The sequence below is a fragment of the Amphiprion ocellaris genome, chromosome 3, assembly GCF_022539595.1.
Source record: "Amphiprion ocellaris isolate individual 3 ecotype Okinawa chromosome 3, ASM2253959v1, whole genome shotgun sequence".
NCBI lineage: Eukaryota > Metazoa > Chordata > Actinopteri > Pomacentridae > Amphiprion > Amphiprion ocellaris.
Genome location: NC_072768.1, coordinates 6615858 through 6634680, shown reverse-complemented (window position 1 = coordinate 6634680; position 18823 = coordinate 6615858). Strand labels below are relative to the sequence as shown.

Here is an 18823-nt window from a genome sequence, read left to right as displayed (position 1 = left end):
TGCTGTACTCCTCAGTCCTCGGCTGCTGGGCAGCGTCCTACTCACAGTAATCTGGTTAGAAATTAACCCAGGGGTAATTATGCTAAATGAGCGTTACACGATCCCAAGTTCAGCCTGGCCGCCCTCCCTCACACTGCCTCTCTCTGCCCTTCCTCCACTTCCCCATCCCTTTGACGACTGATAATAGCCTCTCCACTCAACTCTTGCTCAGACATCCATGGCCACTTAACAGGATCTACAAGCTTTACTTATTGCAACAATACGCCCTGTCTTGCAGTGTTCTGTGTCAGTTTATTGTTGTAATGTTTAATTTGTATTTCTTTGAATTCAGTAATATAAATGAGCCTTAATCCAACTGCATGTGGTCGTCCATTAGGTGAACTAAGTGTGGATTGATGAATCCTATAATTAGCTGCATATTGTTTATAAGTTTATCTCAGGACAGTTGTCACACAAGTGATGGATGAGCCATATTTAGATCTTAACCTTGTTTTTATTATCTGACTGACACCCACCTTCCATGGCTGAGTGCAGTGATTGAACTGTGCCAGTACATAAACAGTCGAACAGTTCATTAGAGCCTGTGATCAACTGTCTGTTATCCCATTTACTCCTTCAGTGATTAAAGATGAATGGCTATTTGGACTTGCCGTCCGGTTTTGCTTACTGATAATGACACTGCTAATGGCAAATACCACTGGAGACATGGAGAGAGAGTAATGAGTATAGAAACACAAGGGGGGGTTAAGGGAAAAAAGGGAAATCCGGTTTGACTGGGAGCCCATGGGATTTATATTGGATGGAGAACTTCAATTATAGTTTTTAATGTGCCACTCAACATTTTTACAGGACACATAGCAATCCAGTGATTAGATTTTTTCAGCTTTGATACTGGAGAGTGAATGACTGATGAGTGAATGATGCTGAATCGAGTAAATGACGTGAGAAAATTAATGTTTTTTATTAGAATAAATATCTACTTAGCCATCTAACCATGTTCTTTCCTTTGTTCCAGGTGACTTGGTATCCCGTGCAATGCATCACATGCAGCGTCTGAGTTCAGTACGTCCAGGGTTGAGCCCTGCCCGCCATGCCCGTCCCCAGCAGCCCGTGTCCTGGTCGCCTGACGCCCTCCACACCCTTTACTACTTCCTGCGCTGCCCACAAATGGAGTCCATGGAGAATCCCAACTTAGATCCCCCACGCATGGCACTTAGCAAAGAGAGGTGGGAAACACGCATAACTGGACACAAGCTTTTTAGATACCCTCTAACAGGCAGGGAAATAACAGATCAGATCCTAGAAAGTGACGTTTTTAATTTTGGTTTCGTAATATTCCTTCCTCCCCTTTAATATGTTATGCTTTGTTTTGTGTTGCGACTCTTAACATTGCAAAACTTAAATATCCAACTTTAGAAATTAAAATATAGCTTCTAAATCAAGGTTTTGTAGAACACTCTTCTTTTTCATTCATCCATAATACCATTGCATTCTGGTCATTCAAGTGTTAATTTTCTGTAGTTAAATTACAAGTAAGCAAAAGCTCCCAGGTGTTAATGGTAGCCTGATAGAAGGGTGTACCTTTAAGGTGTAAGTTAGGCTAAAGACTAGTGGTTTAAGGCATCTTAAGAGGTTCAAATGGTCTGTAATTCTGTTACATTCTCCTTAAATCTTCCTTGAGTTGCCCTTGTAGAGCAATTACAGCAATTCTTGTGTACTGAGACATGTGGTTGAAAATAGTCTGGACGCAATGCAGCATGTGATGATTTGTACACAGACTCTGGCATTATCTGTGCACCTGATAATTTGAACACATTTCTTGGCTAATCTTTGGTTTTATGTAGTTCTGAGGAAATCATTCTTTCTGCTGGTTGATTTCCACAGAGAGCAGGGAGTAACATCTGCATCATGTCTCTTTTCTTACAAAAGTGATGAAACTTGTTGAGTTGCTTAATACATGCGCTCACAGGAGTTTTTGGTTAAGTAACTGTGATATTCAGCAGTTCCGGTAAACGTGAGTGATTATGCGCCTTCAGTTAAGGTAAAATGATTGCTTACAGTAGTGTCTGTGTGAGCAAAGTACTTGCAGCCTCCTCCTACTCAGGCTTGTGTGCACGTATGTCAGGAAGTAACCATATGTTAAAAAAATGTCAGTGGAAAGTGCTCTGGTATGTGTAAGGGTTAATTGCATTTTTAAACTGATGTATAGGGGCTTGTCTAAAAGAAGCACTCAAGTATATAAATGGGATGCAGCTCCCACTAAAGTGTGCTCAGTTTGCTGTGGTAAGTCAGTTATTGTTTGTGTCCGTTTTTTTCCTCGATTAATGTTTTTAAGTCCAGTAAATCATGTGTTTGTTATTATTAGGTTATGATGAGGACATAGCAGCTGTGAGATAATCATAGTTTCCTTCAAGTTTTTAGGATGAAATCAGCCAGATCTTCATTTTCTCTTACCAGTAGTGTGTATGTGTGTATATGTACAAAACCAGCTAGCTCCTATGCATTTAATAATGAACGGTGTGAGTGAGCAAAAGTGGGCTCTTCATTAGTATCAGTAAGAACAGAACAGTAAATATACACCCTTCCTTTTCCCTATCCTGGATGTTTCTTCCAAGTCCTCAGATGTTTTTAATGTTCGATGTTTATCAGTCTACTTTATGTGTGCAGGATGAAGCTGTTTCTCTTCCTGTTATACTGTATGCTTTGGAACATCTGTAACATTTTTCTTGGTGGGCATGTGCTGGTCACTGGTTTGCCTATCTGTGTTTTTATATCCCTATATATCTCTCTGTGTGATCATGTGTAGTATCTGTGTATCTTAGCACACATGGCAGACTCAGGTGGTAATCTGGAGCAGTGCAAACCTGGTAGTGATTACAATGCGAGCGTCTGGTAATGATACAGACTTCTCTCCTTCAGCGGGCCTCTCCATCTCCCTGGCTCACCCTTCTATCGAAAGCTTTATAAAATCTTTGGTGGAAACCCAAAACCACCAAATCTGTGTGGGCCACATCATCAAACATTATAGGGAGCCTGGTGAGAGCCTTATTGCAGAATCCTCCAGACTACGAGAGACGCCCTTTTTGTTATGATCTTTTAAAGCTGGTGCTTAGTTGTGAGTGATGATCTTGTATTGGGGTATTAGACTGCATAAAGTGTGGAAGGGCAACACTAATGTCTGTGTTTTTCATATTCACGCTCTATTCTTTAAGCCACTACATCGAGAAAGACTTGTATTAGTGCTGAAAGTTATTAAACAGTATTTTTAATGGTAAAAATCACTAAAAATCAGCAGTTCCAAACACTTCTCAAAGCAGACCACCACCTTTCCAAATCCTCTGGTTTGTTCAGCGTATAAAAGGGAGCACTAATGGATAGATGTGTTACTGATAAGAAGTAGCCGATGGAGCTCACTTCTAACCACAGATACATCAGATATGGTTACATCTACTGTGGTGGAGCCTTTATGAGTGTAATCGGACTCTAGATCAGTGGTTAACCTTGACCCTTTGCAAACCATAATGGGGTCTAAGACCTGATTGAAGTTTCTTACAATGTGAACTCAAACACAGTGGCTTCAGGTTATAGGGCATACGGGACGCATGGGGCCAGTCAGCATGTGTGATTTTGCCTCCTAGGAAGAAAAGTCTCTGTTTTTTATGTTGGACAGGTTAGAGTCCAAACACACCTGACCACAATTTGAGCTGACTGTCATTTTATGACCTGCCAGGTGGTGGTCGACAAGGCACCGTGAATCAAAGCTAACGTTTATATCCTACCTTTGAACATATATGTGGACATCTGTGGGGCAGTTTGTGTGTGTATGTCTGTGTGTGTCTACATCCTGCTGTTCCCAGTATGCAGCCTTAGCATGTTAGGTCAGTAGGCTAGCCAGAAGCACTATCTAGTTTCAGTATTAACAGGCATCTTGGCTTTGATGTTACACTGAGTCTCTGACGAAGCTGAAGTTTGTGTTTCAGGCTGAGGGGCATAATCCACACACAGGGGTCAGATGGGGGGTGTATGAGGGGGAGCAGCTCAGATAATGGGAAAAAGGGTTGAGGCGTGAAACAGGAATGAATTGTGGGACAGCTTTGGTGATGGTACAGACACGTTGCATCTGTCTGCACTTCTGAGCCACTGGTGTGTACACAGACATTACTTCAGTTGTTTTGTAATCTTGCACATTTTTGTGCAAATCCTCTACTCACACTCCCTATCGAACATTAAATTATAATTAGTTAAAAAAGTGCTGCTGAATGCCTTTTATTGGAAAACCGCAATACAAGACCTTGGAAGAAAAACACTATTTTTATCACTGGGTGTGAGTTTATAACATCGTTTCTTTACTTGCTAAAACACAGGCTGATTGATAAAGAGAAGGAGAGAAAATTTCTTTGATGGATCAATGAAAGTTGAGTACTACAATCTAGATAATGTTAATTGGAGCTGGTTTAGGTCTGGATTAGGGCCAATGTTGTGTGCATGCCTGAACGCAGGCATGCAATAAAGTAGTAGGGTGGATGCCTTGTAGCATTCAGGAAGACACGTGCCCCAATGCCTGCATGAATGAACAGACACGCACACACTGCCCAATCTGTGTTGAGTGGAGGCCATTAAGAGAGGAATAAACATTGATTCCCAAGCCTATTGCACCTCCTCTCCTCAGAAACATGACTTTCTTATCACTCTACACCCGAAGCTCTATCCACAAACTGACAGACTGCCACCCAACCCCCTTCTTTAGCTCAACATGCCCCACCTGCGTCCTAGCAGTTTCCCAAACACTTAAACCTTCATTATATGCACCTATCAGCCACACTTAATCATCCCCTCCTCCTTCTCCAGCTCAGCAGTCCCTTGTCTGCTTGTTAACTGTCACGCCTGGGTGACAACAGGACTCCTCCTCCTGACTGATTGCAGACTGATAAACTACTGAAGCAACATCTGACAGAATAGCCTAAAGACAGAAAAAAAGACTTGAAACAGTTTACAACAGATTGTCTGCAGTTACATTAAATGTTAAGGCCTTTAATATATCAGAGACAAATATTAACTAAAGGTAAACTAATGCAGGAAAGTGCTAGTAATGAGAAGATTCATCAGCGTATCTGATTTACTAACTACTGTAGGATTTAATGTTAATGTTGATTTTTATGCTGTGTAGTTATGAAAAGCTCAAACTAGCCTTTTCAGATGAAAAAAAGTAGAATTGGTGGTTAACTTGATCTTAAATTCAAGCAACTTTCATTAACAAAAGTTCTTTGTACAGGAGGAGCTCTTCCATAGGAAACATCAGGTTGCTGCTTAAAATGAACACAGTGAGCAGAATAAATAGCACTGCTTGGGCCCCATCGCTCATTAACAGTAACTGCAATCAAACACTGTGGTACTATCTACTTGATTACATGCTTTTGCCTTCATTCGTATTCATGATATGCATTTAAGTGTTTGCACACTTGTTCCACAGAACAAAAGGTAAAGCCAAAGATAAGAAAATCACAGCAGGAGAAAGGCAGTTTAATAACTCATGATAACACAGAGCCAGTGTTCATACAATCATTAACACACTCTAACAGGGCCTTCACAGAATCCAAAGCAAACAACAATAACACTCACAGTAATGTGTCATTGTTCACAGGAACATTCTATGCACATATGGTGTTAGAACGGCACAGACAAGAAGGGATTAATACCAGATAACCGGCTAGACATGGTGGTGCAGATAGGCACATCACTAAGAATAGGTGTAAGAGGAGGACAATGAAGAGTAAAAGAGAAAGACGGCAGTTAAATAAACCAGATGACTTTCAGAAATGCAAATTACCTCATCAGCATTATTGAAATTTTTTTCTTGTTACTTCAGGCTCACGTCAATCTTGTCAGTCATTTATATTTTTAACATTTTATTAACTTTTGTTCCCGTTGGTTCTCTTTCATTTGCGGTTAAGATCTTAGAAAGCATCTGTAACAATGACATGCTGCTGCACCTCTGTTCAACTCCCCTTGGTAGCTTATTCTGCTACTGCCGGTTTAAAAATAGGCTGATTATTCAGAAGCCGTTGCAGCATTTTGTTTCTCAAACCACAGTGCAACTGAAGTCTCACATCTCATCAAATGCAAGGGAAGCTGATGTTTAACTGTTCAGCCTGGCAACCAACATATAAATACAGATTAGTCAGGTGTGTGTACATCTGTTATTTCAGTCTTTTGATGACATTAAACAAGAATACCAGCTGTATATGCCCTGTAAAAGCAGGCAAGCATGTGTGATTAGTGGCGGTGATGTGCACTATGCAGAGTTTACGTATGTATGAGTGTGTGTTGGGGGGGATTTAACGGTGCCTCACTGTGCAATGGTGAAGGTGAGGGGAAGAACCAGACAAAAAATAAATCATCTGGCTGAAAACAGATCACTCTTGAAAGACTGAATCATGTGTGTTCATGAGTGAATCACAAGTGTTGAAGAAAACTCAGCATTAACATCACCGTGTTTTTTTTTGTTTGTTTTTTTTCTTAACAGAGCCTGATAGTTTATTGGATCCATACAAAAGAGCTTATTTTAATTCAGCGGTTTACCAAATAACCCTCTATGTACATACAGTCTGATACAAATATCTGTCACCTATCTTACAGTTACACATTTTTATTATTAATGCTAATCCATCGTAGCAATGATTTGTCTTTTTCCTTTATAGGCCTTTTCTGTTGCTGCCACCTCTGATGGAGTGGATGAGAGTAGCCATAGTCCATGCTGAGCATCGCAAGAGTCTATTGGTGGACAGCGATGATGTCAGACAGACCGCCAGGCTTCTCCTCCCGGGACTGGACTGTGAGCCAAGACAGCTGAAGTAAATTTAAAAAAAAAAAAAAACACACACACACACATATTGAGGCTGTCCTGCTGGAATTATTAAGTTAAAACCTTTTTTAATGACTTCAGATAATAGTTTTCTCTAATTTTCTTGATTTCACTTTAATGTCAGCTCTGTGTTTATGAGGTCATTCCAACTGGTTGAAAAGAAACAAAAGTTAATTGGTAAGACCATGCCGTGCTGCCAGATGTGTGCCTCCTCTGACCCATGCACTATATATGCTTGTAATTTAATTGGTCCTCACTAACAAATAAGTACGAAGTGTACATAGAAGATTAATGATTGTTCACTGACTGCAGCGTGGCTCATTAACCTCTTCATGAAGTGTACAATTATTTCTAAAGAACCCTATCACATGCAAATATACAGTGTGCAGGAGGCACAGGGTGGTTAAATGAAGCATCACACAAAGTGTCTTTAAACTGACCGAGCAGATTGAAACAAATAGCCATAAGCCAGAGGGTCCTCTCAGATTAACTGTGAACTGCTTATTTATTCTCTCTCTCTCTGTGTATCTCCTTCAGGCCTGAGTGTTGCTTTAGCTCCTTCAAGCGTCTGGACTCCAAAGCTGCCACAGATAAGTTCCACCTAGATTTGGGTTTTCGGATGCTCAACTGTGGTCGCACAGATCTCATTGGTCAAGCCATCGATCTGCTGGGGCCGGACGGGGTCAACAGCATGGACGACCAGGTACTGAATACACATAATACTCATGTTGTGGGGACAAAAAGCAGATCCCCATAGAATTAAGTAAATTCTCATTTTTTGTATGAAGATTTGGCTTTTAAGTTTAACAGTTAGGTTTAAGCAAGTAGTGGTTATGGTTAAAGTCAATGTAATATTTGTTGAAGTGATAAAAACATGACTGTGTGCATGTTATAATTTTTCACAACTTCTTGTGTTTTTGTTTTTCTCTGTCGTGCTGCTTTCTGCCCGTCATTCAGGGTATGACCCCTCTGATGTACGCCTGCGCAGCTGGAGATGAGGCCCTTGTCCAGATGCTGATCGATGCTGGGGCCAACCTCGACGTAGCGGTAAATATGCTTCAGTAAATCCAACAGATGGACAGATTTATCTTAATATTGCCCATGTATATTACTACTTCTGTCAACAGGGGATGTCTCCATTTTGAAACATCAAAATTTATAGCGGCTATAATGAATGCAATGTTTTTTCTTTGTGTTCACTTGGGAGGATTGTCTTGATGTACAACGCTGATTTGTCCTGTCTTTCCAGGTTCCACCATGCTCTCCAAAGCACCCCTCTGTGCATCCTGATAGCCGACACTGGGCAGCCCTCACCTTTGCAGTGTTGCATGGACACATCTCTGTAGTGCAGGTTGGTAACGCATACGCACACGTTGTAGTCACCGGTTTTCGCCTGTCGCCTGTGTATAAGCTCCTAATTTGACATGGCTTGGGGCATTTTCCTCAAGGGAAAACACCCTTCTCTGTATGCACAAAAAGTCGCTCTGCATAGTCCTGAGCTAACTGGATGTGATTTTCAAAAGCAGATTGACAAATGTGAGGTGAGAGGTCAAACCATAAAGGAGTTACAGGATGTCAGACATTGCTTAATGTAACAGATGTCATGTTCCTCTGCAGCTCCTGTTGGATGCAGGGGCCAATGTGGAGGGGGCAGCAGTCCGCAATGGTCAGGAGAATACGGCAGACACCCCGTTGCAGCTGGCTTCAGCAGCAGGTGGGCAGACACACACACACAAACACACAATACCGCACAAGGCACAGCTGATGGTAGTGTGTTGTTTAACTTGTAGTAGGTCTGTGTTGTGATCTGATTTATAGTTGCTAAATTACCACTTTCTACTAAATTATAGAAGCAGAAAATCTGTGAGAGGGTTAAGCAAAGGAAGAAATGAATGAACAAACACTGCTGTTTAAGCTTTCTGCACTAATGATAACTCATGGTTATTTGTAACCAATACAGCTTTGTGCTAGTTTTCCAACGACCACTGAGAGTAACATAGGATTAAGTTGTGAATCTGCAGCAGGAATGAGGAAATGAGAGAGTAAATGAAGGTGCAGTGACAGCAGCCAAGTGCTGCCTGTGGTTGTTTAGTAGCCTGTGGGCCACATTCCTCTGTGGGATCATCTGAAAGCCACACATAGCTCTAGTAAAAGAGACACATGCTCTACATAGAAGCAGTGACAGCGTGTAAATAGGGCCTACTTATGAACGTGCTGCTCGTGTAAGAGTGCAAAATAAAATAGGGTGTGATAAATTTTCATTGATCCCAGTGGTAAAATGTAACTGTGCAGGAGTAAGTGAAGTAAAACAACAATGAGAATATGTAGAGTGTAAGTACACTCAGGAATTATAAAAGTAGCAATAAAAACAATTGACATTAGCTGGGTGATAAGTGATGTTAGCAGTAATGATAGCAAAATGGTTATACTGTATGAATAAGAAATAAGAAAAAACAAGGAGAATGGACGATTTTGGTTGTGAATACAATGAAGATACTAGCATTTGATTTCTTTTAAAAAGAACATCCTATTTAAATGTGTTTTGGAGCTGCATCTGTATATAATTACCTGGACTTGTGTTTCTCAGGCAACTATGAGATGGTGAGTTTGCTCCTGGCACGAGGCGCCGACCCCTTATCTAAGACCCATGATGGAAATGCTCTTACATCATCTCTCTATGAAGACATGAACTGCTTCAGTCATGCTGCTGCACACGGACACAGGTATATGAAAACACATTGACAACTGATGCAGGCTGACAAACTGCAAGCTTTTGCACGTAGTGAAGAAAATGTAGAGATAACACTTACTCTTTCAGTACTACAGAATACTTTGTCAGAGTTTCCATGTGAGCTTCAAGGACACATTCTTTCCTTTTATCTCAAGCGATGAAATAAAAGACCTTGAAAGTATCAGTACGGAAAGCCAGTTCAGGGTCTCGGTGAATTCAGAGACCATCTGTTTCTTTACACCAACTGGTATCGTAAACTTCTCCACCTGTTCACTGTGTGTATGTGTGAACACAATGTAGACTCAACACTTCACATTCCATAGTGAGGGTGATATATTATGTAATCAGAAAGGAGACTAGAGGGTCACAGAAATAGAAGTATGTGTTTCAGTTTGGGCACATATTAATGAATCCATGCTTTCTTACTTTCCTCTCTACCACGCCTTCTTTCTTGCTCCCCTTCTTCCTCCCATTTATCTTGTCAGGAACGTGCTGAGAAAGCTACTGACTCAGCCCCAGCAAATCAAAGAGGATGTCCTGTCTCTGGAGGAGATCTTAGCTGAGGGGGTGGAAGATGAGGTTGCTGGGATGTGCCCTTTCCTCCCCCTCTCCCCCCTGCCAACCACTCCCAACGGTCCTGCGGCCATGCCAGAGGTTGGAATGCCAAGGCTCTGCAAAGCCAGGATGAAGGCTCTGCAAGAAGCAAGCTACTACAGCGCTGAACATGGCTACCTGGATGTCACCATGGAGCTACGTGCTATGGGTACCTATCATATAGCAAGAAAGGGACATGCTTTCTTTTCTAATCGTCAGAAAACCAAATGACAGATTCTTTCTCTGTATCCAGGTGTACCGTGGAAACTACATGTGTGGCTGGAGTCTCTTCGTTGTGCCCAGCAGCAGTCCAGAGCAGGGGTCACCCTCTCCCTCCTCAGGGAGTTCGCCACAATCCGAGAAGAGGACTACTGTGAGGAGTTGGTCACCACCGGCCTGCCGCTTATGTTCAACATCTTGCGTACCACCAAGGTACCGTCAAACATAAAACTCATTGTCATGTTTGCTTGTTTTCCTCTCTCAATGAATTCAGATTAGTGATATAATGGCCCCTGTTATTTCCCTTCCCTCCAGAATGATGCCATTATACAGCAGTTGGCAGCTATTTTTAGTCACTGTTTCGGCCCAGCACCCCTTCCTGCCGTTCCCAAAATGAAGGCAACTCTTTCAGCACAGTTGGGTAAGGAAGCTCTTGAGAGAATACGCACTAAATGTTTCAAGTGGATAACTATGATATCCTGATGTTGACGTTATACTCATTATTACTGCATTTAAAGTATTTTGCTTGAAAAATGATTACTCAATTATTAAATCATATAATCACTTAGTTGTCTAATGGCCATATAGTCAGACTGACTATCATGTTCCTAGAAAGCTCTAACCTTAACAAACTTTAAGTGGAGTTGTAAGATGTGCTGATGTGTTTTCTACAGACCCTCATTTCCTGAATAACCCAGAGATGTCAGATGTGACATTTGTGGTGGAGGGGAAACCATTCTATGGACACAAAGTTCTACTGATTACTGCTTCTGACAGGTGAGTGCAGAAAGGTTCACACTGAAGGACAAAAACACTACCTCCATACTGGGTCTAGCTCGATAAGTCTTAGCAATGATGGAGGACTAATCCGGAAATAAAGAGTGATAGTGGTGGAGAAGAGCACAGCACCTTCAAGAAAAAAATATGTCCAAAAAGACACAAATAGGCTGCATTGGAACATTTGCAAAATGCTCCATTCAACCCAACATAGACTAACATAGACTAACACAAGATGCATACCATTAAACAACACATGGTCACAAGCATGCAGACAGGTGGCAAACATATACAGAGATACGAGTAAATGGAACTGGAGGCGGATGCAGACCACAAAGAGCAGTGAAAATGCACACATACACAAATTGATAGGGTCATCTGGCATGTTAAGCAGTACAAGATGTTATGGATTTAGATGGAATTGTAAAATGTGTCAGCACTTTATCTGCCATTCTTATGCTATCCGCTCGTTGACTCATAAATATGCCAAAATGTTTCTGGAATTCACTGTATACTTTAGCTTTAACAGTTTTGATTATGACACTTGCTTTATTTCAGATTCAAGTCTCTGCTGGCGTCCTCTGGGACAGATGGAAGCCCCAACAAGGAGATTGAGATCAGCGATGTCAAGTACAACATTTTCCAGGTAACAAATACATGACCTGTTTAGAAGTATTCCATATGACAAAAGACATAAATTATTTAAATCCACCAATATACTGTCTTGTTCCTAAATGAGACCTTTGACCTCTCTACAGATGATGATGTCATACTTGTACTGCGGAGGAACAGAGTCGCTGAAAACTAATGTGCCTGACTTGTTGGAGGTGAGAATACACAAGGCTTAAAATAAGATTATTATTGATGTATGACTCATGCCTGAGGTTGAATCATCACACTATTCCCCTATTCACTTTAATAAAGAATCCAGCATTCATGCTATTCTTGCCGTCACTATTGGAGCATTGTGGTAACATCTAAATGCCAGTTATTTTAACTAAAAGATCAGGAAAAAATAAAACCTTCCTGATGCCAAGTGCTACAAAATACATGGTGTTCCTTTGCAATATCTCTGCCACGTGAACTGTGAGTTATTTTTGTCAGAAAGAGCAGGTCTGCCTATTTTAAAACAAAGTCATCTGCTGATGCCTCGTCTGAATGGTCCTCATCAGAAATTTGGGACTGCAGTGGCGCAGTAGCATTTAAAGTATCTTTTCTTTTGAAAAATGAATAGTTTGTTTCACTGTCAGCAAAGGGTCAAGTGAGAGCAAGCCTCCTTACAGACTGGACACAGGTAGAAATGTACAGAAAGCTGTTCCCATCCCGCATTATTATGATGATGAAATATCATGTTATCATCTCACTCTCTCCTGGTGTTTCATTCGCTATACAATGATTTTATTAGATCTTTTAGGAGGAAGAAGCAGTGGGCATATTTGCAAATTGCACTGGTGGCTCTAGTGTTGTAGCACTGTTTCCAAAAATGGACACCATCTGGAACCCTGTGTTAGCAGTCTGATAAATAAATGTATGACATTTGCATATGATGTTTATAAACATGCCTCTCCTCATGCACCAGTACAGTTTTTATGCAGTGTTATTCCTCATGGTGAGACCATTTGCATTCAAATATATACTCTAAGTAAGTGTGTTTCATTTTAAAAGGGTTTTCAAGGACGATTCAATTTGTCATTATTTAGTTTTCAAACAAATTTGTGTTAATTCTATTGGGACTGAAAACCAAGGTGAACATGAAATGCCAATTATAGGAGTGAACGTCCATCCATTATCTATACACCGCTTAATCCTCAGTAGGGTCGTGGGGGCTGGAGTCTATCCCAGCTGACTTAGGGTGAAGACAGGAGACACCCTGGACAGTTTACTAGTCTATCACAGGGCTACATATAGAGACAATCACACTCACACCTATGGATGATTTAGAATGATCAATTAACCTCAGCATGTTTTTGGACTGTGGGAGGAAGCCGGAGTACCCGGAGAAAACCCACACATGCACAGGGAGAACATGCAAACTCCATGCAGAAAGATCCCAGGCCGGGACATGAACCAGAGGTCTAACCACCAAGCCACTGTGCAGCCCTAGGAGTGAACAGTTACAGGAATAAAACGAGTCATTGCTGGTATGCTAATAAGTATGAATGACAGTATTTCTATTCCTGTGTTTTCTCTGGCAGCTGCTGTCAGTTGCTTGTCTGTTCCAGCTGGGGGCTCTACAAAGACACTGTGAACTCATCTGCTCGCAGCACATCAACCTGGATAATGCAGTCAGCATCTACAAGACAGCCAAGGTAACACACACCAAGAGATCTGGATCATATTGCATTATTACTAGCACTATGCTAATAATAATACTCTGTAATGAAGGTAACTCAAAAGAGAAGACTGTATGTTAAAATGAACTAAAAAGGTTTTGCTAAAACAACCATTTAATTGTCCTTTCTTGTAACAGGTGCACAGCTCAGTGGAGCTGGGCTCATTCTGTGAAGGCTACTTCTTGCAGCAGATGCCTGCCCTGCTGGAAAGAGAGGGCTTCAGGAGCCTGCTGCTGGGACCCCCCGGAGTCCGACAAGGGAACAATTCCATTTCTACGCTGGCTCACAGTCGGGGTGACTCACCTCTGGAGGAGCTGGAGGCGACTCTGGCTCAACGGATACGCTCTCTCTATGTCACTTCTCGAGTCTGAGGACAACATGGCAGATGCTGCAGAGAGAGGACAAAAATAAATGGAAGAATGTGGCAGTTGCAGTGGAAGTTTCAACTTATCACATCTGATTCTCTCTGTTAAGGAGCATCTTCCATAATACTCTGACACTGGGGTGCAGATCAGTGAGTAGCTTGGCAGCAGTTTGCTCTGTGGACAATTCAGTGTTTCATGTTTTATGCCAAAGCAATCCATCCTGACAGTTATTGTAATGTACAGCATGTTTATGAAGAAGAAAAAAGGATGTGATGCTTTTCTCCAAAGCTCAGGAAGCTTAAACGGAGAAGCAACAGATGGATGCAACAAGTGGCAACTCTGAAAAATGAGACAACACTGCCCTCTAATGGACAATACTGGTAAAATAAGTAATTGCCTTGGACGATTGGGATCCGTGGCAGCCTCCTGGTTCTGACTGGAGCTTTGTAAAGTTACACTAGACTGAAGCATCTGTTCATGTGAGGTGGTCGAGCTGGAGTTTTCATAATGCAGAGTGGGAGGAAGGAGTCAGCCTCAGTGCCTCCTACATTGATGTAAGCTTTGGATTAAGTGTATTTTTTTTTTTTTTTTTTTAAATGTAATTGTGTTTTTATTTTTCCTTTTTTTTCTTTTTTTTTTAAAAGTATGACCAGAGAAACAAAACACTTACTGAAGAATGGGATGGACATTTTCTATTTAATGGGGAAAAAAACAGATGTGAGAGTATTTAATGGGGGTGTTCCCTTTTTATTTTGTTTTTAACCCAAGCAAATAATTATTGTTTTTAAAAAATGCTTCTGTTGTTTTTCCAGGTACACTAACAGTTTATTAAGCTTATGTATGCTGAGGTTTAATGCTTCTTCACAGGTACAGCAGCGGCAGATCCCAACAAGGGATTTGGACAACAAAAAACTGTTTTAATGCTGAATATTCTAATAAACCTGGTAAACATACACTGTCATTATTACTGGTGTAAACCATTGTAATCCATTTAACAGCAGTGTGTGTTTGTGTGGGCTGGTGTGGACTCACCTGAATTCAGGAAAACAGACTTGAAAATGCACAAACCTATAAAATGGAAGCCATTGCAAATGCAGTAAAATAAGTAAATAAAATTAATTCTTAGAGGAAAAGCTAGGAAAGTGAAGTAACAGAGAAAAAACAATCATGCCACATTAAACTTAACTTTGTATCACTTATTATAGGTAAATATTTAGAAAACCATGACTATTAGTTTCTACTAGTTTCTTTCAAGTCTGCACTTACCCGTACTTGTACCAGCATAAATAAGGAAAACCAACACACCATAACTGAATGAGTTTATTTGTTTCAGCACTGAAGATGCTCACAGTTATGTTATATGGGGATTACATCAGTCAGTTTTGTTCCTGCTCTGTCAAAAGACCCCTCTGGGCCTCAGAATCATTGGATGTCCTTAGTGCTGCTGGCTTCCCATTGTAGAAAACAAAAAGGAGGGTGAACATCAGGGTATTGCTTTGTGTTTGTAGTACTGGTATCCCCTCCCTGCATCTCCTCTACCAACAGGTAGACAGAACCCAGACCTCTGAGTCTTCCAGAGAGGGGTACAGAGTAAAGGAAGCATCGTTCAAAAACTTTGTGCACAAGATAAGGAGGAGGAGGAGAAAGGAAAAGGGCCGAGGGGACAATAAAAAAAGAAGGCCAGAAATAAAAGCAGAAAGGGTGAAAAGTAAGGGACAGACGGGGAGCTTAAACTTTAAAAGGTAGTTTTGTGGAGAGAGAATCAATGAAGGCTGAGAGAAGGAGTGAGTTTGGCATGGAACAATAACACTAAAGCCATGCAAAGAAAAGCTCATGTTTGACATGCACACAGCAATACAAGCTAAAAGCATAGAGCAGGAATCCCCAGCATGGTTGAGAAGACAATCAACCCCCACGGTTTGTCTGTCTATTTACAAAGAGAAGAAGCAGATTGGAATCTGTGGTGTCCTTCTCGTCAGGCCTGGCCTACACGCACAATAATATGAAACTGACAAATATCAATAGAAGAGCATATTTCCTCTCCCAAAAGAGGCTAAGTCTACATTCTTAAATTACTGGTAAATCATTTTTTTCCCAAGTTTCCACAAGTTCTCTTTCCCTCATTAGACATTTCAGGGAATAGAGAATTTGTGACTGGTCAAAGTTCACAGAATTCTGTTTAAAGTCAGACCAAAACAAAAGAAAAAAGTTCATTTTTTTCTTCAAATGTTGTCCCATTTACGAACACACAAGAGGGTAATAAATAACATTCAACTGACCTAACAGCTTTGTTCATATAAATAGCCAAGTTATAATAAATTAGGAAATCAAACAGTGAGATGAACAAACATGAATAAATAAGGACAACAATACAAAAATATCCACAATTGCATTTATCACGGTAAATTTTTTTTTTGTTCCTCTACTCCTACTGCTGGTAAGTGAGACTAGAAGAGAGAGGTATGAATGGAAAATCAAAGACAAAGTGCCGCAGATAACAGGGAACAGGAATGTTTGGATCATTATTAGGTCAATTAAACAAAGACATAAATGATCATGTAACAAAAATACACAGAAGAATTTAAAATAACAGAATGTGGCAGGCGCAGGTTTACCAACCTGTTCCTATGGTATCTAAACATCGTGTCACAACTAGACATTTCATTTTTTTTTACATAAGAAATGATATCAGTCTGTACAACAGAATAGATCATTCATTTTTAAATACCCACATACCCTCCCACGTCCCTCCCCCCAACCCTATACTATCATTTCATCTTCCCCACTGGCCCCCTGCCTGGTCTTCACACACCCAGCTCCTCTCTGAAATCACAATTCCAGTCCGTTTTGCAGCAATAGTATTAAGTCTAATAAAGTCAGTATTTCAAACCCAGTTCTTCACAAAGAAAGTACATTAAAAAGCAAACAAATACAATCCAGCAAGCGTCCGTGTCGGCTGTTTGGGCTTTCCACAAAACTCCTCTCCCTTCTCTCCTCCTCATGTCTTCTTTTTTTTTGATTTTGTTCATCATTGATAATACATCCCAGAGTTTTCTGTGCATACTGGACCTGTGCATGTATGCATGTATGTTTTTTTTTTCTTTTTGTATGTAGTGTCTTTTGACAAATGCTTGTTTCCCAATTATGAAATGCTCCTTGAACTCAAAGGAGAAGAAACAAAGGGAGGGGCTGGTAGTTGAGTGTAGTGTGTGATGTCTTGGATTGTTGGGATGTGTGTGGATGAGTTGTGCACGTGTGTGTTTCTAGGACGGGGGGAACACTAAAAGATTTTCATCTACTTCTACTGATGGCTGCCAGAGGTGGAGTAGGGGCGCGGAGGAAGATGAAGGTAGAAGTCTGCATGAAGGATCTGTTTCCATGGCAACCTCCCTCCCCCTGGCGCACCTCTAAAAGCAATCCTCCGTCAACAAATGTCCGTCTCTCTTGGCACGCTCGAGGGGGGGCAGAGGGGTGGTCGAGGGAGGGCAGATGGAGCAGGAGGAGGGACTTTAATAGGTTTTCTGGATAATTCCTGGTGTCAGAAACAAGTCAGGTCATCACACATGTTAGAAGCAGCAAAGGGAGCAAATAAAACAGAGTAAAGGGCCACTAGGTATTAGATGGGTGGGGTAGAGGGGTGGTTAATGATGGGTGATGGAAAAGGGGGGAGGTGGAAAGACAGAAGTGTGTTTGTGATGTAGGTGCAGTATGCTGTTTGTAAAATATCACGTTGATTCTCCCAATATATTTCTATCTATATAAAGCCATTTCATACAAAAAATGTCCATAAATGATTTTGTACATCTAACTATGTACAGATAGAATATTCTCTCTGTGCCGCTGGCTGATTCTGGGATGGGCTTCACACTGGATCAACTACACAGCATCTCATTCTAAGACTCCTCCTGTGTTTCCACAGACGCCACCGACAGCTTGGCTCTGTCTCGGCCCGCCACGGGGAATTTGGTGTCATTATTTTCGGGCTCATGCCTCCGGACGTGCATGGGTGAGGGACAGTGCTTGGAGGGCGTGCCGGAGGGGTAGGGCACCTGGCCGTTCTTCTCGTCTGAAAAAAGTTGTTTAATTACGTCAAAGAAGTTACTCAATGGGCTGCCTAGGTACACAGACGGGGAAGAGAAGAGGACAACAGAAGAAACACAAAGGGGGGGAAAGAGAGAGAAGAACAAACAGACTAATGAACAATGTGGTTCACAGGATAGAGACGTTGGCTGCATGTAAGACAGACGCAAGCAGAGGCGAGGAGGAGGAGGAGGAGGAAGGACACAGCGAGGATGAGAACTGCTGAAGCAGCCGTGTTGACGATTTGCAATGTCTGAGGTCCCACAAATCATGCTTATGTCGCAGCATAACCGTGCTTTGTCAAACTATACAACCTGACCAAACACAACAACATCAAACACAGCGATAGGCTGCATCATCAAGTCTTTGAAGTAAAAAAATCTTCACTACAATAGGGTCAAAATTGTGATGAGCTGCATTAAAGGGTCTGAAACTGATGTCGTATGCTGAATAAAAGAGGTTGGCACGCTAAATAATACAGATGTATTATTAATTCCTAAACACTATAAGCAAAAAGTGCTAGAGATACAGTGTGCATGTGTGTATATATGTGTGTGTGTGTGTGTGTTGCCAACAGTGTGCATGCAAATGAGTTTCGTCTAAACACACACACTTTTTCAGCAGGGCCTTAATGGTCCCACTGCAGGTAAGCAGTACAGTAGGGACACCAAACATGAGAAATGGAGCAAATAAAGAGTCAGTGTTCTTTCTGTTAATGCCACACACACACACACACACACACACACACACACACACACACACACACACACACACACACACACACACACACACACACACACACACACACACACACACACACACACACACACACACACACACACACACACACACACACACACAC

The 18823-nt window shown here is 41.4% G+C and overlaps 2 protein-coding genes across 8 annotated transcripts in view; one reads left to right on the top strand and one right to left on the bottom strand.

Moving 5' to 3' along the window:
* abtb2b (ankyrin repeat and BTB (POZ) domain containing 2b) overlaps positions 1 to 14834 on the top strand; it is a 58601-nt gene extending 43767 nt beyond the window's left edge. For both annotated transcript variants that reach the window (XM_055009006.1, XM_055009005.1), the window contains 15 exons: positions 1016 to 1226; positions 6699 to 6851; positions 7400 to 7565; positions 7820 to 7909; positions 8112 to 8213; positions 8480 to 8576; positions 9450 to 9585; positions 10079 to 10356; positions 10441 to 10619; positions 10722 to 10827; positions 11081 to 11183; positions 11742 to 11829; positions 11942 to 12010; positions 13379 to 13492; positions 13654 to 14834. In XM_055009006.1, the coding sequence (XP_054864981.1) occupies positions 1016 to 1226; positions 6699 to 6851; positions 7400 to 7565; positions 7820 to 7909; positions 8112 to 8213; positions 8480 to 8576; positions 9450 to 9585; positions 10079 to 10356; positions 10441 to 10619; positions 10722 to 10827; positions 11081 to 11183; positions 11742 to 11829; positions 11942 to 12010; positions 13379 to 13492; positions 13654 to 13887 (2126 nt within the window). In that variant the 3' untranslated portion in view covers positions 13888 to 14834. The remainder of the gene's footprint in view (positions 1 to 1015; positions 1227 to 6698; positions 6852 to 7399; positions 7566 to 7819; positions 7910 to 8111; positions 8214 to 8479; positions 8577 to 9449; positions 9586 to 10078; positions 10357 to 10440; positions 10620 to 10721; positions 10828 to 11080; positions 11184 to 11741; positions 11830 to 11941; positions 12011 to 13378; positions 13493 to 13653) is intronic.
* Positions 14835 to 15183: 349 nt separating this feature from the next.
* brsk2a (BR serine/threonine kinase 2a) overlaps positions 15184 to 18823 on the bottom strand; it is a 175585-nt gene continuing 171945 nt past the window's right edge. For 3 of the 6 annotated variants that reach the window (XM_055009007.1, XM_055009009.1, XM_055009011.1), the window contains one exon: positions 15184 to 17947. In XM_055009007.1, coding sequence (XP_054864982.1) covers positions 17775 to 17947 — 173 coding nt within the window. In that variant the 3' untranslated portion in view covers positions 15184 to 17774. Of the gene's footprint in view, positions 17996 to 18823 lie in introns of all 6 variants that reach the window. The other 3 variants (XM_055009008.1, XM_055009010.1, XM_055009012.1) reach the window with 2 other exon arrangements.